Raw genomic sequence first — 23,670 nt, 5'->3', positions numbered from 1 at the left:
CTGTAGTATTCTTTGCATTTTTGTTTTGTAATTATTGTCTGATCTGGACCTCTTGGGAGATCAGTACTTATGTATTGGAAGAGCTTACCAGAATAAAAGGAAGGTTTTATTTCAAACTCAAATGGTGACCCGCAGGTCAAATTGCTAGAATTGTACATTAAACACAACTAAACAGACACAAAGCAATTTGCAGGCAGCAGCTTAATCAGCGCCAATATTGCAACATTGAAACAAACAACTATACAAACATCCAATCCAACCCAACCCCATCCCCCAGTAGGCAATGAGGATAAAGTGCCTTGCCCAAGGACACAACACGTTAGCACGAAAGCGGGGCTCGAACTCGCAAACTATGGATTATGAGTCGGGCGCCTTATCCACTCGGCCACACATGCTCCCAAAAAAGATAGAATGAATGAATGAATGAACAATTTTGCAAGAGCCAAATTTGTTGCATAATATGGCTCAATGTGATGTGATCAAGCAAAATGAGTCAGATTGTGATAAAAATAAAATCAAAATTCAGTTTTCAATTTCCTTAGGAGCCATTCTCAGAGTTTTATTTTGCAGAAAATCTCATCATAGTTAGACTTACTGCTCCAGCGATATACGACAATTTTAGTGTTGCTCAGAACAATAAAATACAAAGGAAGTTGAATACTATTGGCTATATCTGAAAATCAATATTCCCTACATCCGAGTTACATCGCTTGATCACATTACATATTGAGATGAACCTACCTGAGATGTGTCTGATCAAACTCAACAAGATCATCTACTTCAAATGTCTTCTGCTTCCCTGTTAAACACAATATAACCATGACACCAACATATTAGATAATATCAACTTTATTAATGCTCTAGCTGTGTGCTGGCCATAGACTTCAACGTAAAATTTTTTATGATATATTCTTAAAATATCAAGAGCTATAGATCCATTGAATCAATACTGCTCCCTATTCCAGAAAAATACAGTACTAATTTTTTTGGATTAAAAACATATTATCATGTTTTGCCAAGTGAAATATAGCCCAATTCAAATCATTTAATGTGATGAGGCCCGCCACTTTGGTGCTGATCAAAGTACTAAGCCCATTAGCAAATGAGACAGAATAGCACAATGCCCTTTCTTGTTTTGGCTTCAAATCAGTTAATATGTCCTACACAAAGGTTTAAATGCATCTGAATATATATCTGGATATGTCAAAGAATACATCAAAGAATATATATCAAAGAATACATCTGGATATGGAAGAGAGGCCTCAAAAACAGATTTGACCAGGGTTGTAGCTAGGATATTTTTAGTGGTGGGTGACATTTGATGAAAATCATGCATATTTGGCATTTTTTTTGTCAAAATGGACCAAATTCTTGACTTAATTCAATAAAATGGTGCAATTTTGGCCTCTGAGTGGTGGGCTCCAGTGCTAAAATTGCAGCTGAGTGGTGGGCTCCAAAACTGAGTGGTGAGCTCTGCCGCCCACCACCGCCCAATGTAGCTACAATCCTGGAGGGGGCATATCTTCTTAGTCATGTCTACCATCCTCTTCTGGGTGCTAGTGCACACTGTTGGTGACCAGTGAACTGGAAAGGAGTTGAATCATCCACAATTTACTCTGATGATTTCTATCATCCAAGATGGCTAAACTGTCAGGTAAGTGCCCAATGAATTTTTTACAAAATGAATTCATAAATTGTAAGTTTTACAAATTAAACCTAATGAAACGCTACAAAAACATACATCTGTCAGGGGGGGCCGGCCAAGATTGGCTCAATTTTGACGTTGTCATTGGTTTTACACGTAAACACAAAAATATCTCAAATTATTCCAAAACTGTACGTATGTTATTAAGCACTATTTTATCAGTCTAAATCCGTTGAGGTTCGCAAGTGAACCTCATTGTAAGTACTGTTTTTTAATTTTTTGTATGAATAACGCATACGATATGTTACGATATATACTGAAAATTTCCCCACGTGTATCAGCGAGTATACGTAGTGTAGTGGTTATGGAGCTCGCCCACGCAAAGGGTCCCGAGATCGATTCCCATTGATTAAAAATTTTTCTTCTTCTCTTTTTTTTGAATTTAAAATTATTTATTTTCATGTGAAAATGTATATATTGCACTGGGAAATATATTTTGTGCATTTTTTTTCTGTAATGGGGCCACCCGGCCAGGATCTTGGCTCCGGGAAAAAATAATTGCGTCCATCGTGCAGGCAGTGTTGCCGTCATATTGTCTGTTTTGTTTACGCTTTTGGCTGTTGCCACATTGAATAATGTAGTCCACCATCGTCTGCATCTGTAGCATGATCAGCTTGCAATAGTCGGGACTCATAACATCATGGATTGACATAAAATAGCGTACACAGATAGAGCTGGGCGCAGCATGTACGCAAACTGTGTATTGTGTATTGCGTGACGGATGCTCGCTTTTGTGAAATTATGCGGGTGTGCGTAAGTTGGGACTTAGTTGGGACTTTATTGGTTCACACGTTAACAAAGAGCAAATTATTCTCGCCTATTATGAGCTGATCATAGTATTCATTACGTTTTGTTACCTGGAGAGATTTGGTCATGTCTCACCTCCTTTTTCAACCAAATCGACGGTAATAACTTGTGTAGTGAGGGATCAACATTTAACCACATATTGCCTCAGTCAAAACTCACTTCCTTGGAACCAAATACCACATAAGGTCATTTTTATGTAACTCATTAACCCATTTGTGTTATATACTGCCTCTAGCTATAACAACACCGTTGTGATCTGGTCAACTCATTGACAGATACGAACCTCAGGAGGGAATTCAATTTTTAATCAATTCTCTCCAGGTAGTAAAACGTAATGTCATACTGACCTGTTTTGAGACTCCATGTGAACTTGAATGCAGTCTGGTAGAGTCTGGGAGTGCTACTGCAATATCAAGCAAACAAACACATTTAAACACAGTTTTACCGTCTCCAATAGTGAAGGTGCAGATTTCAACTTTTTAACATAATGGACACTAAGGAACCAGAACCAAATTGGTTTGAGGTTTGGATTGACCGTCGATGCTACTTCGATGCTTGTTATTAATGAACTATCAACTAATTAATCAGAATGGTAAAATTATATTTGACAATGCATTACATGCAAAGATTAAATGTTATAACAATTAACAATAGCTAATTAATTGGTATTTCATAACTAAATAAGGATCGACCAAACATTGATGCTCTATCGAAACATTTAACTAATTTGCTTCTATTGCCTTTAGAAGGCTCCTGTCATCACATTCACAAAAATTCTGAATCTGAAAACAAGACTAGTGTTTCTTTCAGTATCTATAGAGGTTGTGCATATATGACGTATCATACCGTAAATATGGCGGACTACTCAGATGCATTCAACAAAAGCATGATTGCAATCTACCACGACAGTTCGTCTCACACAAATAACAGCTGCACTACGATCAAAAAGGTTGATGACAACATTCGATTGAATGGACTGCACTGTGCCATGATTACGGTGAAGGACACCGGTTCAAATCCTTTGTTTGGCGCCAATCAATAATTTCACGCACAACCTCTATAGCTGAGGTGACCACAGTGTTTGTGAACATGATCAAAATGAGGTTAGATTTTATGATTGCCAAATCCAAAAACACTCACATAATTTAGACTTTAGCCATCTTGGCTGATGGCTTCTTCAGAATTACCACTGGGGATCCACTTTTTCCGCAGGATTTTCGCATCCCTCGGTTGCTTAGTTCTTATGAGTGGATCGTATATGTGATCAAGAGAGTAACTACGTACCGATGTCCCGGTTGACTGTTTCATCCCCCCGCCTTCTGATCCAAATTGCTTCTCTGATAAGTCTTGTTTGCTGGAAGCAACGGCCAATCCCGTGGGAAAAGTGGATCCCCATGCAGTATTCATTCTGAAGAAGCCATCAGCCAAGATGGTGAACGTCAAAATTATGTGAATATTTATGGATTTAGCAATCGTAAAATCTAACCTGATAAAATCTACAATCCTACAAATGCATCTATTTCATTATCAAAATGCTGATGAGGGAATACCATATTGTCAGTCAAGCAAGCTCAATCGTCAAGGCGTTCGACTATGGTACGAGAGGTTGCGGTTTCGAACCCTGGCGGTGCCTAGTATGCTCTCGTGGAAAATTGTGTTAGCTTGAAATTCCCCTGGACAAGGAACTTACTGCTAATTGTCTCGTTGTAACCCGTATGAAACTCGGGGAGCTGATCCTGGTTGTGATGGTTATTTGTGGAATGTTTAGGGTGTGCACTCTTGTAGCAGCAAAGTCCCTGATTTGTTGTTAAATGGTTTATGGAATGATGTGGGGCCGTAGTGATCAGCGACAACCTGTAAAGTGTGCTGAGGCTTGTGGATCAATGTCTAGGCGTTGTGCCTGTGCGTAGCGCACTATAAATCACTGCGCTTTTTATTAGTGGGTATAACCCATTCATTCAGCTTTAATTCTATACCTTGTGTCGCTTCGAAGTTAAGAAGTGATATCACTGCATGTTTTAATTTGCGTAGCCTTGAAAAGTGTGCACCGTTCTCAGAATCATACGCCTGTGTGTAAAGACAGCATTCTCTCTCAGGTACAGAGACGTATTTTGATGTCACTACCAGACTTGAAGCAAGGTATGGCATCCTCTTTCTTCTTCCAACATATGAGTGCATACCTAAATTTGAGTAGCATGCACAGTTTACCTATGCACAATCCTGGAGCCTAGGATTGATTGCAGATATCAGAACCGGGGATGGCCCCCTTCTCTTTTCGAATAGCTCTGACACTTAATTTGACTCTTCCTGTACACGGGACCAACAGCTTTATGTGACTTCCGAACCACAGGCCGTCGCACATACACTACCTGCACGTGCTAAGCAGTGTATGGGGGCGAGAAGAAATTCTACAATTTTATTCTGTAACTGAACAAAATTGCAGGATTTCCAACCTTTAGCAACATTTTGGCAGAGGAAGAGAATTCTCACCTAAGGCAAGCACAAGGCTTGAACCCTCGCTGATCGTAATCTCCCGGCCGGCAGCACAACGCCTTAAACGCTCGGCCATCTCACCCTCTCGTAGATGACATCCTAACAGACTACTAATCACCCGATAATGAGGGCCGATCGTTCCATGAAGTACGACAGACGGAACTGATATGCAAATACCTCAAATTTTTATGGTCTTTCGCTTAAAGGCAAAGACACACAACACTCTATTGTGTATACCTGAAGACACACAACGCTGGTGTGACTTCAAATGATCGACCCTCATGAATATGCGAGAACTCACAGCATACAAAGCACAGGGACAGATAGTCTGTAGTAGTCTGTGAATATACCACCAATACTCACCTTTTTGAATCCTCATTAAAATCAAACACATCTTTAGTTTCTTTCTTGGTTTCAGGCCAAGCTCGTATCAGTGCCATAATCATCACCACGACACATGAAGAATGGGGACAAACCTTGAACAAAAGGAAAACAGAGTCTCATAGATTAGTTTCTCTCTTGGTTTCAGGCCAAGCTCGTATCAGTGCCATAATCATCACAACGACACATGAAGAATGGGGACAAACCTTGAACAAAAGGAAAACAGAGTCTCATAGATTAGTTTCTTTCTTGGTTTCATGCCAACAAGCTCATGCCATAAATGATAATCATCACAACGACACATGAAGAATGGGGACAAACCTGGAGTAAAAGAAAAACAGAGTCTCATAGATTATGCTTTGTTTGGCTTATAATTGGTGAAGACTCATAACACCATGGATTTACATAGAATCATTCGAATGACCTGCTTGCAGTTGGGCCCAGCACCAATGCGAATCGAGGACTTGTTTTCACTCGACCATGAAGCGCATCATCAACCAGAAGTGATGTGGCACTGACCAACAGAATTGAAGAAAACAGAATCATGTGATTATTAGGCCTGTTATCGATTGTCGAAAGTATCGATAGTCTGAAAATACATAGACTTCCGACATGTTGGTACACTCAATGATAGTATCGCTGCACAAATGATATGGCACACATGCTTAGATTATCCCAAATTACCGTCTCCCAATTGCAAGCTTAGCCATCATGTTGTCTCAAACCCCTCCAGAAGATCCAAAAAAAGACTTTGCACGATGTAGGGGGCCTATTTTGTTGTATAATAAACATTGAAGAAACGTAAATTGCATCTTGAAAATGTGTCAATATATCGATACTGTATCAATATGTCACATAATTTGCTTCCGTTAAATCGACTTCCAAAAAACTGTATCGATAACAGGCCTAGTGATTATCGATGTCAACCCTATCTATGGCTTAAGTGCACAAATTAGAATCATCATCCATATGGAGTAAAATGCTGTCTCACCTCAAGTATCTGCATATCATAATCGGTGAATGCGATGTAACGGCGCCCCCAAGATGCGCTAGTACGAATGGTGTCACAGATATAATGCTCTGCATCCATAGTGAGTTGTTTCACTTGTATAAATGGGCCCTGTGGAAAAATGTACGAGGAAAAATTTAGGTTTGTCAAATGCTCTATTTTCTCTTCTAAATGTCTCTATGTTGCATTTTCAAAGGAGGGCAATTATACCATTTTTCACCCAATGTGGCAGTGACGTCAGTGCATATTTCATTGGGCGCAGCTTCAAATCACCAGTGTTCGCTCAAAATGCTTACATACACACACACCCCTACACGCTTAAAGACCCCACATATATTTGCAAGTGAAACAGCTCCCTCAATGTGTTAACATCACTGCACATCAGGGTGCCAAATGGTATAGATCTAGATGACAGTAAATAGATGCATTTGTAGGATTGTAGATAAATATTTCAAAATTTTTAGCTTGACGATGGCGAAAGCTAAAGTCATGAGCATTCATTTTTAAATGGATTTGTCAAGCTAAAAAGTTTGAATTATGATCTAGACGACATTTTTTATTTAGATGCATGAAATAAACATTATTTTCATAGACATTTTATCATGTTAACCCCTCAGAAGTGAAAAAGTACCATCTGTTAGCTGATCAAAGAAATAGATTCTAAAAATTCCACCTCACCATGCTCTTCTGCACTCATTATACCAATACTTAATTTAGTATGGGGTAAGGCTGGGATTTTCAGATAATTTTGTGTAATTCATGGCCGGGTACCCTGGGTGCCAGTATCACCAGGAATTAAGTCAAAGCGAAATTTGCACTTAGAATGTGGATCCATTTTATTTTGAAATTGAAATGATTATTCAAATTTTATATTGGTTCGATGCATTTTAGAAATATATCTGTTGCGTGTGTGTGTGAAGTTTTGTGGAAAAAAACAACTTATTATGGACACTTATGTTTGATCAATATGATATACATACATGGCTTACCTCATTGAGTGAGTTCCTATTTGAAATGACCATAGGGTGGGTCTGTGTTCCACACACTACCACTGGTAGCATGCTATATACATGGCTTACCTCGTTGAGTGAGTTCCTATTTGATATGACCATAGGGTGTGTCTATGTTCCACACACTACCACTGGTAGCATGCTATATACATGGCTTACCTCATTGAGTGAGTTCCTATTTGAAATGACCATAGGGTGGGTCTGTGTTCCACACACTACCACTGGTAGCATGCTATATACATGGCTTACCTCATTGAGTGAGTTCCTATTTGATATGACCATAGGGTGTGTCTGTGTTCCACACACTACCACTGGCAGCATGCTATCATAGTACATACATGGCTTACCTCGTTGAGTGAGTTCCTATTTGATATGACCATAGGGTGTGTCTATGTTCCACACACTACCACTGGTAGCATGCTATCATAGTACATACATGGCTTACCTCGTTGAGTGAGTTCCTATTTGATATGACCATAGGGTGTGTCTATGTTCCACACACTACCACTGGTAGCATGCTATCATAGTACATATGGCTTACCTCGTTGAGTGAGTTCCTATTTGATATGACCATAGGGTGTGTCTATGTTCCACACACTACCACTGGTAGCATGCTATATACATGGCTTACCTCATTGAGTGAGTTCCTATTGGAAATGACCATAGGGTGTGTCTGTGTTCCACACACTACCACTGGTAGCATGCTATCATAGTACATACATGGCTTACCTCATTGAGTGAGTTCCTATTTGAAATGACCATAGGGTGTGTCTGTGTTCCACACACTACCACTGGTAGCATGCTATCATAGTACATACATGGCTTACCTCGTTGAGTGAGTTCCTATTTGATATGACCATAGGGTGTGTCTATGTTCCACACACTACCACTGGTAGCATGCTATATACATGGCTTACCTCATTGAGTGAGTTCCTATTGGAAATGACCATAGGGTGTGTCTGTGTTCCACACACTACCACTGGTAGCATGCTATCATAGTACATACATGGCTTACCTCATTGAGTGAGTTCCTATTTGAAATGACCATAGGGTGTGTCTGTGTTCCACACACTACCACTGGTAGCATGCTATCATAGTACATACATGGCTTACCTCGTTGAGTGAGTTCCTATTGGAAATGACCATAGGGTGTGTCTATGTTCCACACACTACCACTGGTAGCATGCTATATACATGGCTTACCTCATTGAGTGAGTTCCTATTGGAAATGACCATAGGGTGTGTCTATGTTCCACACACTACCACTGGCAGCATGCTATAGTACATACATCGCTTACCTCGTTGAGTGAGTTCCTATTTGAAATGACCATAGGGTGGGTCTATGTTCCACACACTACCACTGGTAGCATGCTATCATAGTACATACATGGCTTGAGTGAGTTCCTATTGGAAATGACCATAGGGTGTGTCTATGTTCCACACACTATCACTGGCAGCATGCTATCATAGTACATACATGGCTTACCTCATTGAGTGAGTTCCTATTTGATATGACCATAGGGTGGGTCTGTGTTCCACACACTACCACTGGTAGCATGCTATCATAGTACATACATGGCTTACCTCGTTGAGTGAGTTCCTATTGGAAATGACCATAGGGTGGGTCTGTGTTCCACACACTACCACTGGTAGCATGCTATATACATGGCTTACCTCGTTGAGTGAGTTCCTATTGGAAATGACCATAGGGTGGGTCTGTGTTCCACACACTACCACTGGCAGCATGCTATCATAGTACATACATGGCTTACCTCGTTGAGTGAGTTCCTATTTGATATGACCATAGGGTGGGTCTGTGTTCCACACACTACCACTGGTAGCATGCTATATACATGGCTTACCTCGTTGAGTGAGTTCCTATTGGAAATGACCATAGGGTGGGTCTGTGTTCCACACACTACCACTGGTAGCATGCTATATACATGGCTTACCTCGTTGAGTGAGTTCCTATTGGAAATGACCATAGGGTGGGTCTATGTTCCACACACTACCACTGGTAGCATGCTATCATAGTACATACATGGCTTGAGTGAGTTCCTATTGGAAATGACCATAGGGTGTGTCTATGTTCCACACACTACCACTGGTAGCATGCTATCATAGTACATACATGGCTTACCTCATTGAGTGAGTTCCTATTTGAAATGACCATAGGGTGTGTCTGTGTTCCACACACTACCACTGGTAGCATGCTATCATAGTACATACATGGCTTACCTCGTTGAGTGAGTTCCTATTGGAAATGACCATAGGGTGGGTCTGTGTTCCACATACTACCACTGGCAGCATGCTATCATAGTCAGGAGCTGTGGCATATCAGAGAAAGAAAATGTATAATCATGTAAAAACCAGTCCCATGTTGGATGATGTAATGTAGTAGGGACTCAAACCAGTTCACAGACAAGGTATAGCTCTATGAACAAAGCAACTGCAAGTATCCCATGTGATGCGATAGCATCATCATGCGAACATGCATAGGCACGGAAAGCTTGGCCAGCCAAGGTACACCCAGTGGTGCAATATCTCTGTTCACATGTGTGAAGGGTTCTATCAGAGAACTGGGGAATGGGGTTACAGCTGGTTTACGTGAGCGATGTAGTGAACCTGATCACTGTTGAGAATAAAACAAATTCTTTAATTATGTTAAATGCAAAGTTATGAAATGATCAATATGGGTGTAGGGGGTATTGAGTATTAGGAAAGATGTGCAGCCAATTGGGGGGTCAAAATCACCCATAAGAACAGGTTTTGTATGCACAAAGCAAAAATTATATTTTCCATTTTTAAAGCCATATTATAACATTTGCTGATGACGCCACCCTCAATATTTTTCAAAATTATTTTTTACATGATTATATTGTACTTTATTAAACCAACATACCCTGCAAAAATCAAGATTTTGAATAAAACACAGGAACCATCATTTTATTATTACAATGGAATTATTAGTCGAATGCATACACAATGTCACAACACAGTACGTATATGGCGTGCAGAACGGTGATCTACACAACAAAGGATCGTACCATAACACGACCGAAGGAGTGACACGTATTGGCGACATCGGCGCTGGTAGTAAATTCCAATTTTCTTTGCTTTGCCTTAGTTGTTCGGCTCAAAAATAAAAGGGGATACATTTGACAGCAAAAGCCAACATTTTATGGCAAAGAAATGCTAATTTATTTTGTATGAAAATGTTATATGGCTCTAAGGGGAGGGACAGCCTCACCCCTGGATCCACACCAGGGTTGCCAAAAGATTTCAGCCCGTATCGCGGGTCAAATAATCGAAAAGTCGCCCAATTTTTCTCTTTACCATTGGTTTCAATGGGGCAGAAAACTACCGGAAGTCGCGGGAGCCAATGTTGAAAAGTCACCCAAATTTTTTCTTAACTATTGGTTTCTATGGGACAGGAAATTGTCAAAAGTCGCGGGAAAAATCTTCAAAAGTCGCCCAATTGGGCTACCAAATCGCGGGTTTGGCAACCCTGATCCACACCTGTTCTTAACTATAATCAGTGATATTTCTCACTTCAAAGTTTGTTTTTCTTTTCCTTTATTGCACCACTTACTGTCAATATCAATGGGTTCATCTGTGTCCAAGTATGGCATCTTCTCAACATAGCGTCTTACAGAATATGTAAATCCTTGCAAGATACAGGTGCACTCCTGTATGGTGAAAGCACTGTCTTGAGTACTGGATACATCAAATGAGGTATGATGATAGGGACATTGTTGATAGATCTCACTACCTGGAGATGAGATAAACAAAATGAGATTCAGTCTTCAGAAGTACTGGGTCAAAGTTGACAAATGCATTCCTGTATGGTGAAAGCACTGCCTTGTGTACTGGATACATGTAATGAGGTATACATGTATGATGATAGGGACATCACAAAGTGGTAGTAAAGTCGGCTCTAGATCATTTTCTGTTTATTGCAGATTTTGAACGAATGCACTTTCAGCTTCAAAATGACACCTCAACCAGCTTCATCGGCCATCTGGAAGTGAAGTTATGGTTCAACAAAGGTCAAATTCCTAATATACTTTACATAAAAATCCATATACTGCTTTTGATTGTATCTCAAAATGGGAAATGCCGACTTTACGACCAGTTTGTGGTGGATGGTCACATATATCTCACTACCTGGAGATTCAGTTTTCATATACTGGGTCAAAGTTGACAAATGCATTAAACCAACAGTACTGGCCTATTCCAGTTGAAATCCATACACCATATGGAAGACATGATCTTAATTTCCCACACAGGAGTGTGAATTTCAAGTGGGTTACCTGAATGTGTGACCTTTAAAAGTCAATACCCCCTGTGTGGGAGATTAAGTTCATGTCTTTCACAGGGTGTGTTTGGATTGCAACAGGAATAGCCCATTCATATTTACCTATTAGAGAGTCATCACTGTCCAGAAACCAATCTTTCTTTGTCTCTATCCTGCCATGTTCATGTACATCCCTCCTTCCATCTGCATGTCCTGGTACTCCAGCATATAAGCCAATCAATTCAGCACATTGTATTGGGCTTGTACCTACTGATCTTGTATTCAGTGTTCTTTCCTGCCTCTTACAACCAGTCCATTTCTGTTCAGAATCTAAACACCTGTCTGGGAAGTTTGTGTTTGAGTATGGGCGTTTCTTTGGTCGTTTTGGTTTCATTTGCACTTCATCAAAAGCATCAATGATTTGGAAACCTTGATGCCTACTTCTTTCTTCATCTGCGCATAAATCATTGCTTTTATCGACACCATCCTGTCCATTCAAACTGATCCTGATTTCTGGCATCGATGCAGTGAATGCTTTGCCGCATCCCATCATTGCAAGCTGATCGATATGACCAGGTCCACGTCGTGGTCGAGACACCAGACTTTCTTGAGAAAATGGCCACTCCTGATCGGGTGTGCCGTCTTCCTCTTGCGAGCAAAATGCTGGACTATCGCAAAGACTCACCAAGTCCTGCCCGGACGTGCCGGGCAGATCATGAAGGTCCGTTGTGGAGTAAGGTTGTCTTACATTCTGTGTTGATGTTCCTGGTAATTCATCTTCACAACAAACTTGTGATATCCTATCTTGCATGTGTTGTCCAACTACACCAGTACAATCCTTTTTCATGACCTTACGAGCAGGAATTGATGGTGAATCTTTCACAAAAATCCCATCAGTCTGCGTTGCGCAAGTTCTAGTAAACTTTGTCCTGCATCCAGCACTTGGACTTTCCGATTGACTGCACAGCAGGTTGCTATCGCTAAAACGCTGCGTCGAGCCGCTCGATCTTAGCGGTGAATACAGGCTTCCACAGTGCAATTTTTCCTCACCAACATTTACAGCTATAGCGATTATGGAGTCTCCTGTATTGAGAACAGCGACACCATCTTTGGCTAGGCTATGCTTTGGTGAGAATGATGGGAATGGCGGCGCCAGTTCGTATTTGGTATGGACGGCAAAGCCATGGCGGAGACAGCTGGGTGGAGCTGGATCGGTGATGGACAGCTCTTCCATTAGTTCTGGTGGAGTCCAAACTGAACCTACACCTGTAGAAAATATAGCAACATTTTGTAAGGTAAGATAAGGATAAAGGTAATGGAGACAAATCTGTGTTCACAAGTTGTAGTGCCCATTGGGCTACACCCCCCCACCAAAAAAAAAAGTAGCTGAGTTTCTGACCATGACCCCTATTCTGAAAATCTGAAGTCAATCCACCCATCCATTATCAAGATACAGCATCCGGAGGTACGGAAGCACTGACTTTGCAAAAACAGTATGCCTCGCAGTAGAGGCATAAAAATTTCTTTTGTGTGAAACTAGTTTTGGCCAGATAAATTAAAGGAATCAGAACAAATTGGAAATTGGATATTTGCTTTATTTGAGTTCCAAAACTACAACAAGAATTGCTTTATAAAAAAACCCATCCCAACCAACTCAACTGCATTCTGCACTGTTACAAACTGGTTTAAGAGGTATTCAGGCTAAAAAAAAAAAATAAGAAGTTATGTCTCAAAGCCCATGGCAGTTTCAAAAACGAATGCAGAAGGATTTTTTTTTAAGATTTTTTTTTTAAAGATTTTTTTAAACAAAATTATTAACTAAGATGTCATTTTCGAGTGTTCAAAAGTACACAGCATGAAATTGTGGTTGATTTACACAATTGAAGTCAAACATCAATTGTTTTATACCTAAACAATGAGTGTATCGAATCAAGTAACTTTTCTTCCAAATTTGTCTCAAAAGTTCAAGATTTTACGGCAAAAAACTAAATAAGTGTTCAAATGTGTTCAAAAGTACACAGTTCAGATGTGTTCAAAAGTACACAGTATGAAATTGTGGTTGATTTACACAATTGAAGTACAAACATCAATTGTTTTATACCTAAACAATGAGTGTATCGAATCAAATAACTTTTCTTCCCAATTTGTCTCAAAAAGTTCAAGATTTTACGGCAAAAAACTATAAAAAAAAACTTTTCAAAAAAATTAGCCTAATTATAATACTTGCCTGACATGCCATTGATTGGCTCTGCTGAATATTTCATATGCAGACATTTAGGACATGGTTTATTTGACGGCACACCAGTTATTGTTACATAACACAATAGTTTCTCCTCTTCGTGTTCTGCACTAGAGTTGGTACAACTGATAAAAAAATAATCACAAGAAAGGGAATAGGAGTAAATATTCAAATAGCGTAGCATCCACACATACAGCATAGTCTTATATGTCTAAAGCACTCAAATCTAGCATTTTCAGAGCCAAAACAAGCCCTAAACCTGTCATTTTACAACTTTAAAGTCATTTTTCTTGCATTTGCCTTTTCTTTATGTGTCGCTTCCCCCCTTCCCGTTGAGAGACCGTAGAATGAGGACCACGTGTCCCAGAAACATAATTTTGGTATTAAATGACAGCTGAAGAACTATACTAATAAATGATGACATCAAAAACTCAATTTTCAAAATTGGTGACTTAGTGAGCAATTGTGAGCTGCTCCCACAAAACCAGACATAAGTCACTAATTTTGAAAATTGAGTTTTTGATGTCATCATTTATATCATAATTTATAGACTCTGTAATTTGCTTATCAATGGAAAAAAAGTTCAATCAGCTGGAATACAGAGAATCTTGATGAACTGTATGAGTGGTCTAAGAATAATAAATTGGAAGTTCAACCCTCCAAAATGTCAGGCCATGCAAGTTTATTTTGGTAAGAAAGCTACCCCACATGTAGATCTTTACATTGATGATCACAAATTAGCTGTTATTGAGAACGTTAAACTCTAAGGCAAATGAAATTTATTTACAACCTCATGTCTTCACTGCAAGTGTGTACAAATACAATGTATTATACACTAGGTCTACATATGCAACCTGCTATACACATGTGCGCAAGTCTACAAGCATGTTACGCGTTATCAATACTCATGATGACGTGGGGTTGTCTACCGCGTGATAGACAACATTTGAAAAATTGCGATTGTCCAATCAGATTATGTGTATGAACTAGACCACTCCGGCTGATATTATGTCTCTCTCTGTCAGATGGCGCTGTGTAGCGCTGCTGTGGTCTTCACAAGAGTACGCCATCTCACTCGATCTGTTGCCAAGTGCGTTGCACCTTGCATTCCTTGGTTAGAAACCAGCTTCACGCCATTTGTCCAAGATGTTGGTGGACGCCCTCTTCCTCGTCCGGCCTTCCATAGCCCCTTGCAAAATTTGTTTTTCTACACCTCCACACTGACTAAGAATGTTATATAATACATACCATCCATAGACCATTACTTTAGATGCATCAGTCGGCCAGGAGCACACAGCCAGGTATAAATCTTGCTGTATATCTACTGAGTAATAATGTTATATATACATACCATCCATAGACCATTACTTTAGATGCATCAGTGGGCCAGGAGCAGACAGCCAGGTATAAATCTTGCTGTACATCTACTGAGTAATAATGTTATACTAGGCGGTTACCCGTATTAGGCGGTTACCCGTATTTGGCGGTTCTCGGCTGGCGCGATTACCTGGCTGATGGTGACTGTACTCACCAAGTTTTATGCCCATAGGACAGTTTTTACTAATTTGACCTCAGATGACCCCTTGTGACCTCAAAAGGACCTAGTTCCAAATTTTGGCTCTAAATGTTGACTGTACCCACCACGTTGCATGCCCATATGAGTTTTTAGTAATTTGACCTTGGATGATCCCAGATGACTCCAAAATGACCTGCCAAAAATTTGACTCTAAAAGTTGACTGTACCCACTAAGTTTCATGCCCATACGATATTTTTTACTAATTTGACCTCAGATGACCCCTGGGTGACCCCGGATGACCTTCCAAAAATTTGACTCTAAAAGTTGACTGTACCCACCAAGTTTCATGCCCATACGACAGTTTTTACTAATTTGACCTCAGATGACCCCTGGATGACCTCGGGTGATCTTGGCCCACTAACCTGAAACAAACTTGTTCTGTCTGAGGTCCAGATGCACCCACCCACCAAGTTTGATGAACGTGCGACCCCTAGTCTCCTAGAAAATAGGCGGAAAACAGCTTTTACTAATTTGACCTCAAATGACCCCTGGGTGACCTTGACCCACTAACCAATACAGACTTGTTCCGTCTTAGGTCAAGATGCACCTACCCACCAAGTTGCATGCCCATATGACAGTTTTTACTAATTTGACCCCTGGATGACCTTGGGTGACCTTCACCCACTAACCAATACAAACTCATTCTGTATGGGGTCAAGCTGCACCCACCCACCAAGTTTGAGGAACGTGCGACCCCTAGTCTCCAAGAAAATAGGCGGACAGACAGACACACAGATAGACAGACAGACAGACGATGCCTATTATTATATAGACTAGGCGGTTACCCGTATTTGGCGGTTCTCGGCTATCGCGATTACCTGGCTGATAGTGACTACTCACCAAGTTTTATGCCCATAGGACAGTTTTTACTAATTTGACCTCAGATGACCCCTTGTGACCTCAAAATAACCTTCCAAAATTTGACTGTACCCACCACGTTTCATGCCCATATGACAGTTTTAGTAATTTGACCTTGATGACCCCAAAATGACCGTCCAAAATTTGACTCTAAAAGTTGACTGTACCCACCAAGTTTCATGCCCATACGACATTTTTTACTAATTTGACCTCAGATGACCCCTGGATGACCCCAAAATGACCTTCCAAAAATGTGACTCTAAATGTTGACTGTACCCACCAAGTTTCATGCCCATACGACAGTTTTTACTAATTTGACCTCAGATGACCCTGGGTGACCTTGACCCACTAACCAATACAAACTTGTTCTGTCCCGGGTCAAGACGCACCCACCCGTCAAGTTTGAGGAACGTGCGACCCCAGTCTCCGAGAAAAACAGTTTTTACGAATTTGACCCCTGGATGACCTTGGGTGACCTTGACCCACTAACCAATACAAACTTGTTCTGTCTCGGGTCAAGACGCACCCACCCGTCTTAGATCAAGATGCACCTACCCACCAAGTTTCATGCCCATATGACAGTTTTTACTAATTTGACCCCTAGATGACCTCTGGTGACCTTGACCCACTAACCAATACAAACTCGTTCTGTCCCGGGTCAAGACGCACCCACCCGTCAAGTTTGAGGAACGTATGCGACCCCCAGTCTCCGAGAAAACGGTTTTTACTAATTTGACCCTAGATGACCTCTGGTGACCTTGACCCACTAACCAATACAAACTCGTTCTGTCCCGGTCAAGACGCACCCACCGTCAAGTTTGAGCAACGTCGACCCCAGTCTCCGAGAAAAACAGTTTTTACTAATTTGACCCCTGGATGACCTTGGGTGACCTTGACCCACTAACCAATATAAACTCGTTCTTCCTCATACCAAGCTGCACCCACCCACCAAGTTTGAGGAACGTGCGACCCCCGGTCTCCGAGAAAAGAGGCGGACAGACAAACAGACACACAAACACACAAACAGACAGATTCTGGTGAATTATAGTAAGACTAGGCGGTTACCCGTATTTGGCGGTTCTCGGCTGTCGTGATTACCTGGCTGATGGTGACTGTACTCACCAAGTTTTATGCCCATAGGACAGTTTTATTAATTTGGCCTCAGATGACCCCTTGTTGTGACCTCGAAATGACCTTGCAAAATTTGGCTCTAAAATGTTGACTGTACCAACCACGTTTCATGCCCATATGAGAGTTTTTAGTAATTTGACCTTGGGTGACCCCAAAATGACCTTCCAAAAATTTGACTATAAAAGTTGACTGTACCCACCAAGTTTCATGCCCATACGACAGTTTTTACTAATTTGACCTCAGATGACCCCTGGATGACCTCGGGTGATCTTCGCCCACTGACAGAAACAAACTTGTTCTGTCTGAGGTCCAGATGCACCCACCCACCAAGTTTGAGGAACGTGCTACCCCTAGTCTCCGAGAAAATAGGCAGAAAACAGTTTTTACTAATTTGACCTCAGATGACCCCTGGGTGACCTTGACCCACTAACCAATACAAACTTGTTCCGTCTTAGGTCAAGATGCACCTACCCACCAAGTTGCATGCCCATATGACAGTCTTTACTAATTTGACCCCTAGATGACCTCTGGTGACCTTGACCCACTAACTAATACAAACTTGTTCTGTCCTGGGTCAAGACGCACCCACCCATCAAGTTTGAGGAACGTGCGACCCCTAGTCTCCGAGAAAATAGGCGGACAGACAGACAGAGGCACAGAGTCACAGACTACCAGTATTATTATATAGATAATACATACCATCCATAGATCATTACTTTAGATGCATCAGTGGGCCAGGAGCACACAGCCAGGTATAAATCTTGCTGTATATCTACTGAGTAATAATGTTATATAATACATACCATCCATAGACCATTACTTTAGATGCATCAGTGGGCCAGGAGCACACAGCCAGGTATAAATCTTGCTGTATATATACTGAGTAATAATGTTACATAATACATACCATCCATAGACCATTACTTTAGATGCATCAGTGGGCCAGGAGCACACAGCCAGGTATAAATCTTGCTGTATATCTTCCTCTTCTCCAAACAATCGCACTTCTGATACCTGTCATGCATGAAACAAATCTAGGTATTACTGAAAGCCCAATCAAATCGTTAATTTCAGCAGGTTTCTAATTATATAATTTTTTAATACATACTTTAATTATTACATACTATAAATTATGTTTTCTGTTAAATATATTTACTTGAAAGAAACCCCCATGTATTTATATTTATATGCTAATCTAGTAAGCTAATTATTATTATCGGTATTTTTCCTCCGGCGCTACTGTGTCCTCGGGAAAATACCTCGACCCAAAACAAAGCCCTCCACTTTCCCACAATGACCTCAAAATAGACTGTGCGCTGTTATTATTGTCTAATTCATTAAAAGTTGTGTTGAAGTGAATCAAAATTGGTGATGTTTTTCTCATTTTACATTATGTTACACAAAAGATGCCCAATTCATGACATGCGAACATTTGTGTCTTGCTAAATTCGCCACACAACATCTCGCAAAAATAAAACCCTCGAGACAATTACCATTTGTGCCCATCCACCACAAACTGGTCGTAAAGTCGGCATTTTCCATTTTGAGATACAATCAAAAACAGTATATGGATTTCTATGTAAAATATATTAGGAATTTGACCTTTGATGAACCATACTTCACTTTCAGATGTCCGATGAAGCTAGTTGAGGTGTCATTTTAAAGCTGAAAGTGCATTCTTTCCCAATCTGCAATAAACAGAAAATGACCTAGAGCCGACTTTACTACCACTTTGTGGTGAATGGTCACATTTATACAGTATTGTGTTCTGCCTCTTAACCCTTCTGATACATACCTTCTGCATAGGCTGATTGTCCCTGAAGCGCCACCAATATAATTTGTACACATAGACTGGATACGCAGTATGGTCATCGGCATGGACATTGAGAGTGTATGACAATACAAACTGACCATCCTTGGAGAATCCTAGGAATACATGACTGCAAGTATACAGAAAGTAAGAGAAGAAATAAAGTCAATGTAAGCAAAGAATCAGAAAGGAGACTAAGCAAGTTAGTGTGATGGATCCAGTTGAATATCTTTGTTGACAAGTGACGAAACCCAAATGAAGATAGGGGCGTAGCCAGCTTTCTTAGTCAGGGAGGGGGGAGAATAGAAATTTCTTCCCGGTTTTGGTGAGGGGGGGAACAAACAAATCCCTGTTGCATCATTTAGACCCGGTATTATCGGCTGGATATATACATTATACCGGCTTTTTTTAGAGAGTAGCTTCCAAAAAGGGCTTTATTGGGAATGTGCACAAAAATTGGTATTTTACACTATTTTGGCCCATCAGCATGAATTTTAGTGGGAAACGGGGTTCCTTTTCCCTTTCCTTTGGCAGCTTCCCGATCTTCTTTTTCATTTCTTGCCAGGGGTGCACTTTTCTCTTTCATTGTTGTCAGTGCCAGGGAGACACTTTGCCCCCTCCACCACCACCACTTGTTCACTACGCTACTGGATGAAGATGACCTTGGAAAAGTTTACCACCTATGATTTTGTTTTCTGTCTGGGTATGTGTAAGACTTGAGGACCTGATTGAAAGAGTGAGAATGGAGAGTGAAAACTTTGGGCTTTTTCTAAATGTAAGCAAAACCAAGGTGATGGTCATCAACCAACAAGAAGAGAACACCACTATTCATGCAGGAAACCAAGCAATTGAGGTTATCAAACAGTTCAACTTCCTTGGATCCATGATTTCAAACCAAGGCGGATGCTCTACTGAGATCAGACGTCGCATGATAGCAATGGCAAAAACATCAATGTGCACCATGCACAAGTTATGGAAGGACAGAAGCATCAGCAAGTCAACAAAGATTAGACTTGTCTCCTCTTTGATTTTCCCAATCGCAACATATGCGTGTGAAACGTGGGTGATCAATGCGGCAGATCAAAGAAGGATTGAAGCGTTTGAGATGTGGTGCTGGAGAAAACTTCTATGCATCCCATGGACCGCCAAAAGGACAAATGAGAGTGTTCGGCATGAAATAGGAGAGAAAGTCTCACTCATCAACTCAGTGAGGAAACAGAAGTTACAGTATTTTGGACATGTTGCCAGGCGAGAAGGAGTCAATCTAGAGAAAGTGATAATGTTCGGAAAAGTTGAGGGAAGAGAAGCAGAGGAAGACAGAGACTCAGGTGGACAGATGGAATTGTTTACGTTAACCAAAATGTCAATTTACAGCTGTTACACCAAAGCACAAGATCGACATGAGTGGAGAAACTTCATCAGAAAGGTCACGAATACTCAGATATGAGTAGATCGACGACGACGACGATGTGTAAGACACATAGTTTTTGTTTGCTTTCAATTTTATTTAACCCCATGACAACTACCTGCCGATTGGTCAAAATGAATATTATGTCCAATTTTGAACCAATCAAGGAGGGTATTAATTAAGATCATTATGCAAATGCAAGTTTCATCATAAATAGTTTAAAGCTTAGTCATAATTGGCAATTGATATGAACATTTCAAGTTATCAACCAATCGGAAATGCTGTTAGATGACCAGTAGTATCCAAGGGGTTAACATAACCAAACTGGTGAACTTTTACAGATCATCATTATACGATACAGTTTGTCAGGAAATTCGTACATAAAATAATGTGTACAGGCCTTGCCGTTTGAGGCGAACGATCGCACTCGCTCGCAAAAAATCAATTTCTAGTGAGCGATTTTCCACTTGCCATAGAAAATAAATATCACTCACTGATGCGAAAAACCCAAAATTGATTCCAATGTATAGTAATAAAAGTTTCAGCACTCTGAATGTATTGATTTATCGTAATTCGCCTTAATCCCTGACAACAGTGCGTAAGTGTTTTATATTGGTATGAATGATCTTTCAGACCTAGAGACCGATTCGACCATTCGCCTAGCATCATGCTAGCGAGTGATTTACTACTCTCCTTTAAAATGCACACAGCAAGGCCTGGTGTATATTAACTCAGATGTTTTTGTTGTTGGAGCATATTATAATAATATCATTATAACACCATCAAGTGTTTGTGGACTTACCCTTCTTCATGTAAAGCGTTGGCATCAACAATCTGCTTCAGAGGAATCCCCAACCTTCCTGGAATCTTACCAAACAGAGAACGGCATACTGGGTAGGAATGGCGTGTGGGTCTAAGGTGTCCTCGTAGCTGTTCATGAGGAAGACAGGGAAACTATGTTACAAATGAAAAGCCAACATACAAAATCACATATATTGTAAAAACAAATATCATATTTGGCGACCAATAGCCATGTGTTAGCAATGAGATTAGACCCAAAGAGAGTCGACGAGCTGCCATTCTTGTGTGTCACTCATGGTGGAGGGCAAAATAGATAGTTTAACCCCCCCCCCCCCCGCTGGATTATTTACCCATGAGCGCGGTAAACTTTGAATTAAGGGGTGAACTTGTTTGTGTTCTGACTCCACATTATGTAGTTAGTGCAGTTAGGAGAGATCAATAATACTATAATGAAGGCATCAGTTTCAAGCTTAGACCCACCCTCCTCAAGCATTCATCTTTCTTCACTTAATTATTTATAAGGTCAGGATTCACCTTCACTCAAGGGCTTATGCAGCCAGCCGTGTAGGGAGTATTTTAGTAATTTCTGAAGCCATTTATAACACATCTGCTTACGGAACTGGCACTTGCAGTCAGTGTCTGAAATACGGAAAATATGGAGGTTGTCCCAAGGACAACCAAAGCATAAGTTCTGCATGTCCTCAAAACATTTTGGTTGTCCCCAAAATGTGTCATATTTAAGAGGTAAAATATAGTGGTTGTCCAGAGGATAAATGTACATATCTCAATATGGTTGTCCCCAGTGATTTTTGGAGAAGAGGACAAGAGGATTTAAATAAGTGCTTATTTCGAACACTGCTTGCAGTACATATTTAGTGGAAGAAGGGCCAACCCCAGCTCGTATTAAGACTAGTTCCGTTACCATGGAAACATGGTATATAACTTGGAATGTATGGAATACTCTATGTTCATGTATTAAAGGTCCCCACTCCCCTGAAGATGAAAACATTCTGCCTATAAATCTTTTCCAAATGTTTAGTTTTTTCTTAATATCTCAAAAACATTTTTGATGGAGTTGGGCCCTTATTCAGGTATTCAATTGATTCAGCTACATGTCAGGAGCCGTGAGCTAGTTCCAATTATTGGAACTAGGTCATTACTATACTTAATTATTTTATTTGGACCTCAAAACATAGCATTCCGTAATTAACTTTGCACTGATAATGAAAGTTTGAAAATAATGAATAATGAAACAGTCACCTACCCAGTCATGAAAAACTATGTAACAGGAAACTGGGAATCAACTTTCATTAGCCCAAAGATAGACATGATCACATTTTGAACATGTGAGGGGGCTTCATTAAGCTTACTTGTGATCCAAGATCCTGTCTTAAGGCCAGTGTAATGGGAGAGAACATGGACCTTTTCGAGCATCATTATTTCTGAATTGTATGTCAAAAGTATATAAAACTATACATTTTTGGAAAGGAAATGAGTCAAGGAATCCCATGTTGAAAAACATGTGAAAAAAGCAATTTTGTCACTCTAAGCTAAAAATTGCACAGAATGGTGTATATTTTTGTTAAAAACAAATATTTTGAAAAAATGAGAAAACCTTCCCTAGGCTTTGATGTACTCTAAACGATAGTGCAAAAAGTTTACCTTTTGCTTGCATATTTTCGAGTTATCTTGTCACAAAAATCGTGCAATATTGTCAAAAGTGAACTCTGAGAAATCGACGTTTTAGTAAAAAAATGTCAAAATTATGCACAAAATGTCCTTATATTTTAAAACGGTAAGACTTTCACGCTGGTAAAAGCTGTATCTGGTGCATGGTCTAAATATGCATCTTTTTGCACCAATAAATAATGTCTGCTTTCAGTGCGCCAAAATTCAAAATAATTAAAAAATCTAAGTGGCATTTTGACTGCAAATTTTTGTTTTGTTTACACCACATTTGCTGGCGTGAACAACAAATCGAATGCGCCTAGACTGCGTTGGACATACGCCAAGCAGAGTCCACTTAAAAAACCTATTCCCAAAATTTCAGTTGATTCCGATTTTGCGTTCATGCGAGTTATGCATGATTATGTGTCTGCTCCATAGACAATGCGTTGTAATTTCGTTCTGGTGCACCAGAACGA

At 40.3% G+C, this 23,670-nt stretch overlaps 1 protein-coding gene across 1 annotated transcript in view; it reads right to left on the bottom strand.

The window, feature by feature from the left end:
- LOC140141440 (DDB1- and CUL4-associated factor 15-like) overlaps positions 1 to 23,670 on the bottom strand; it is a 48,037-nt gene that overhangs the window by 18,983 nt on the left and 5,384 nt on the right. Inside the window, exons 2-12 of the mRNA XM_072163297.1 lie at positions 21,528 to 21,655; positions 19,303 to 19,447; positions 18,415 to 18,521; positions 13,930 to 14,066; positions 11,826 to 12,968; positions 10,998 to 11,177; positions 9,644 to 9,732; positions 6,378 to 6,506; positions 5,369 to 5,481; positions 2,860 to 2,915; positions 742 to 799 (exon numbers count right to left, since the gene is read on the bottom strand). Coding sequence (XP_072019398.1) covers positions 742 to 799; positions 2,860 to 2,915; positions 5,369 to 5,481; positions 6,378 to 6,506; positions 9,644 to 9,732; positions 10,998 to 11,177; positions 11,826 to 12,968; positions 13,930 to 14,066; positions 18,415 to 18,521; positions 19,303 to 19,447; positions 21,528 to 21,655 — 2,285 coding nt within the window. The remainder of the gene's footprint in view (positions 1 to 741; positions 800 to 2,859; positions 2,916 to 5,368; positions 5,482 to 6,377; positions 6,507 to 9,643; positions 9,733 to 10,997; positions 11,178 to 11,825; positions 12,969 to 13,929; positions 14,067 to 18,414; positions 18,522 to 19,302; positions 19,448 to 21,527; positions 21,656 to 23,670) is intronic.

The sequence above is a fragment of the Amphiura filiformis genome, chromosome 19, assembly GCF_039555335.1.
Source record: "Amphiura filiformis chromosome 19, Afil_fr2py, whole genome shotgun sequence".
Taxonomy (NCBI): Eukaryota; Metazoa; Echinodermata; class Ophiuroidea; order Amphilepidida; family Amphiuridae; genus Amphiura; species Amphiura filiformis.
The sequence above is the reverse complement of the archived record's forward strand: the minus strand, read 5'-3'. Positions and strand labels throughout refer to the sequence as shown.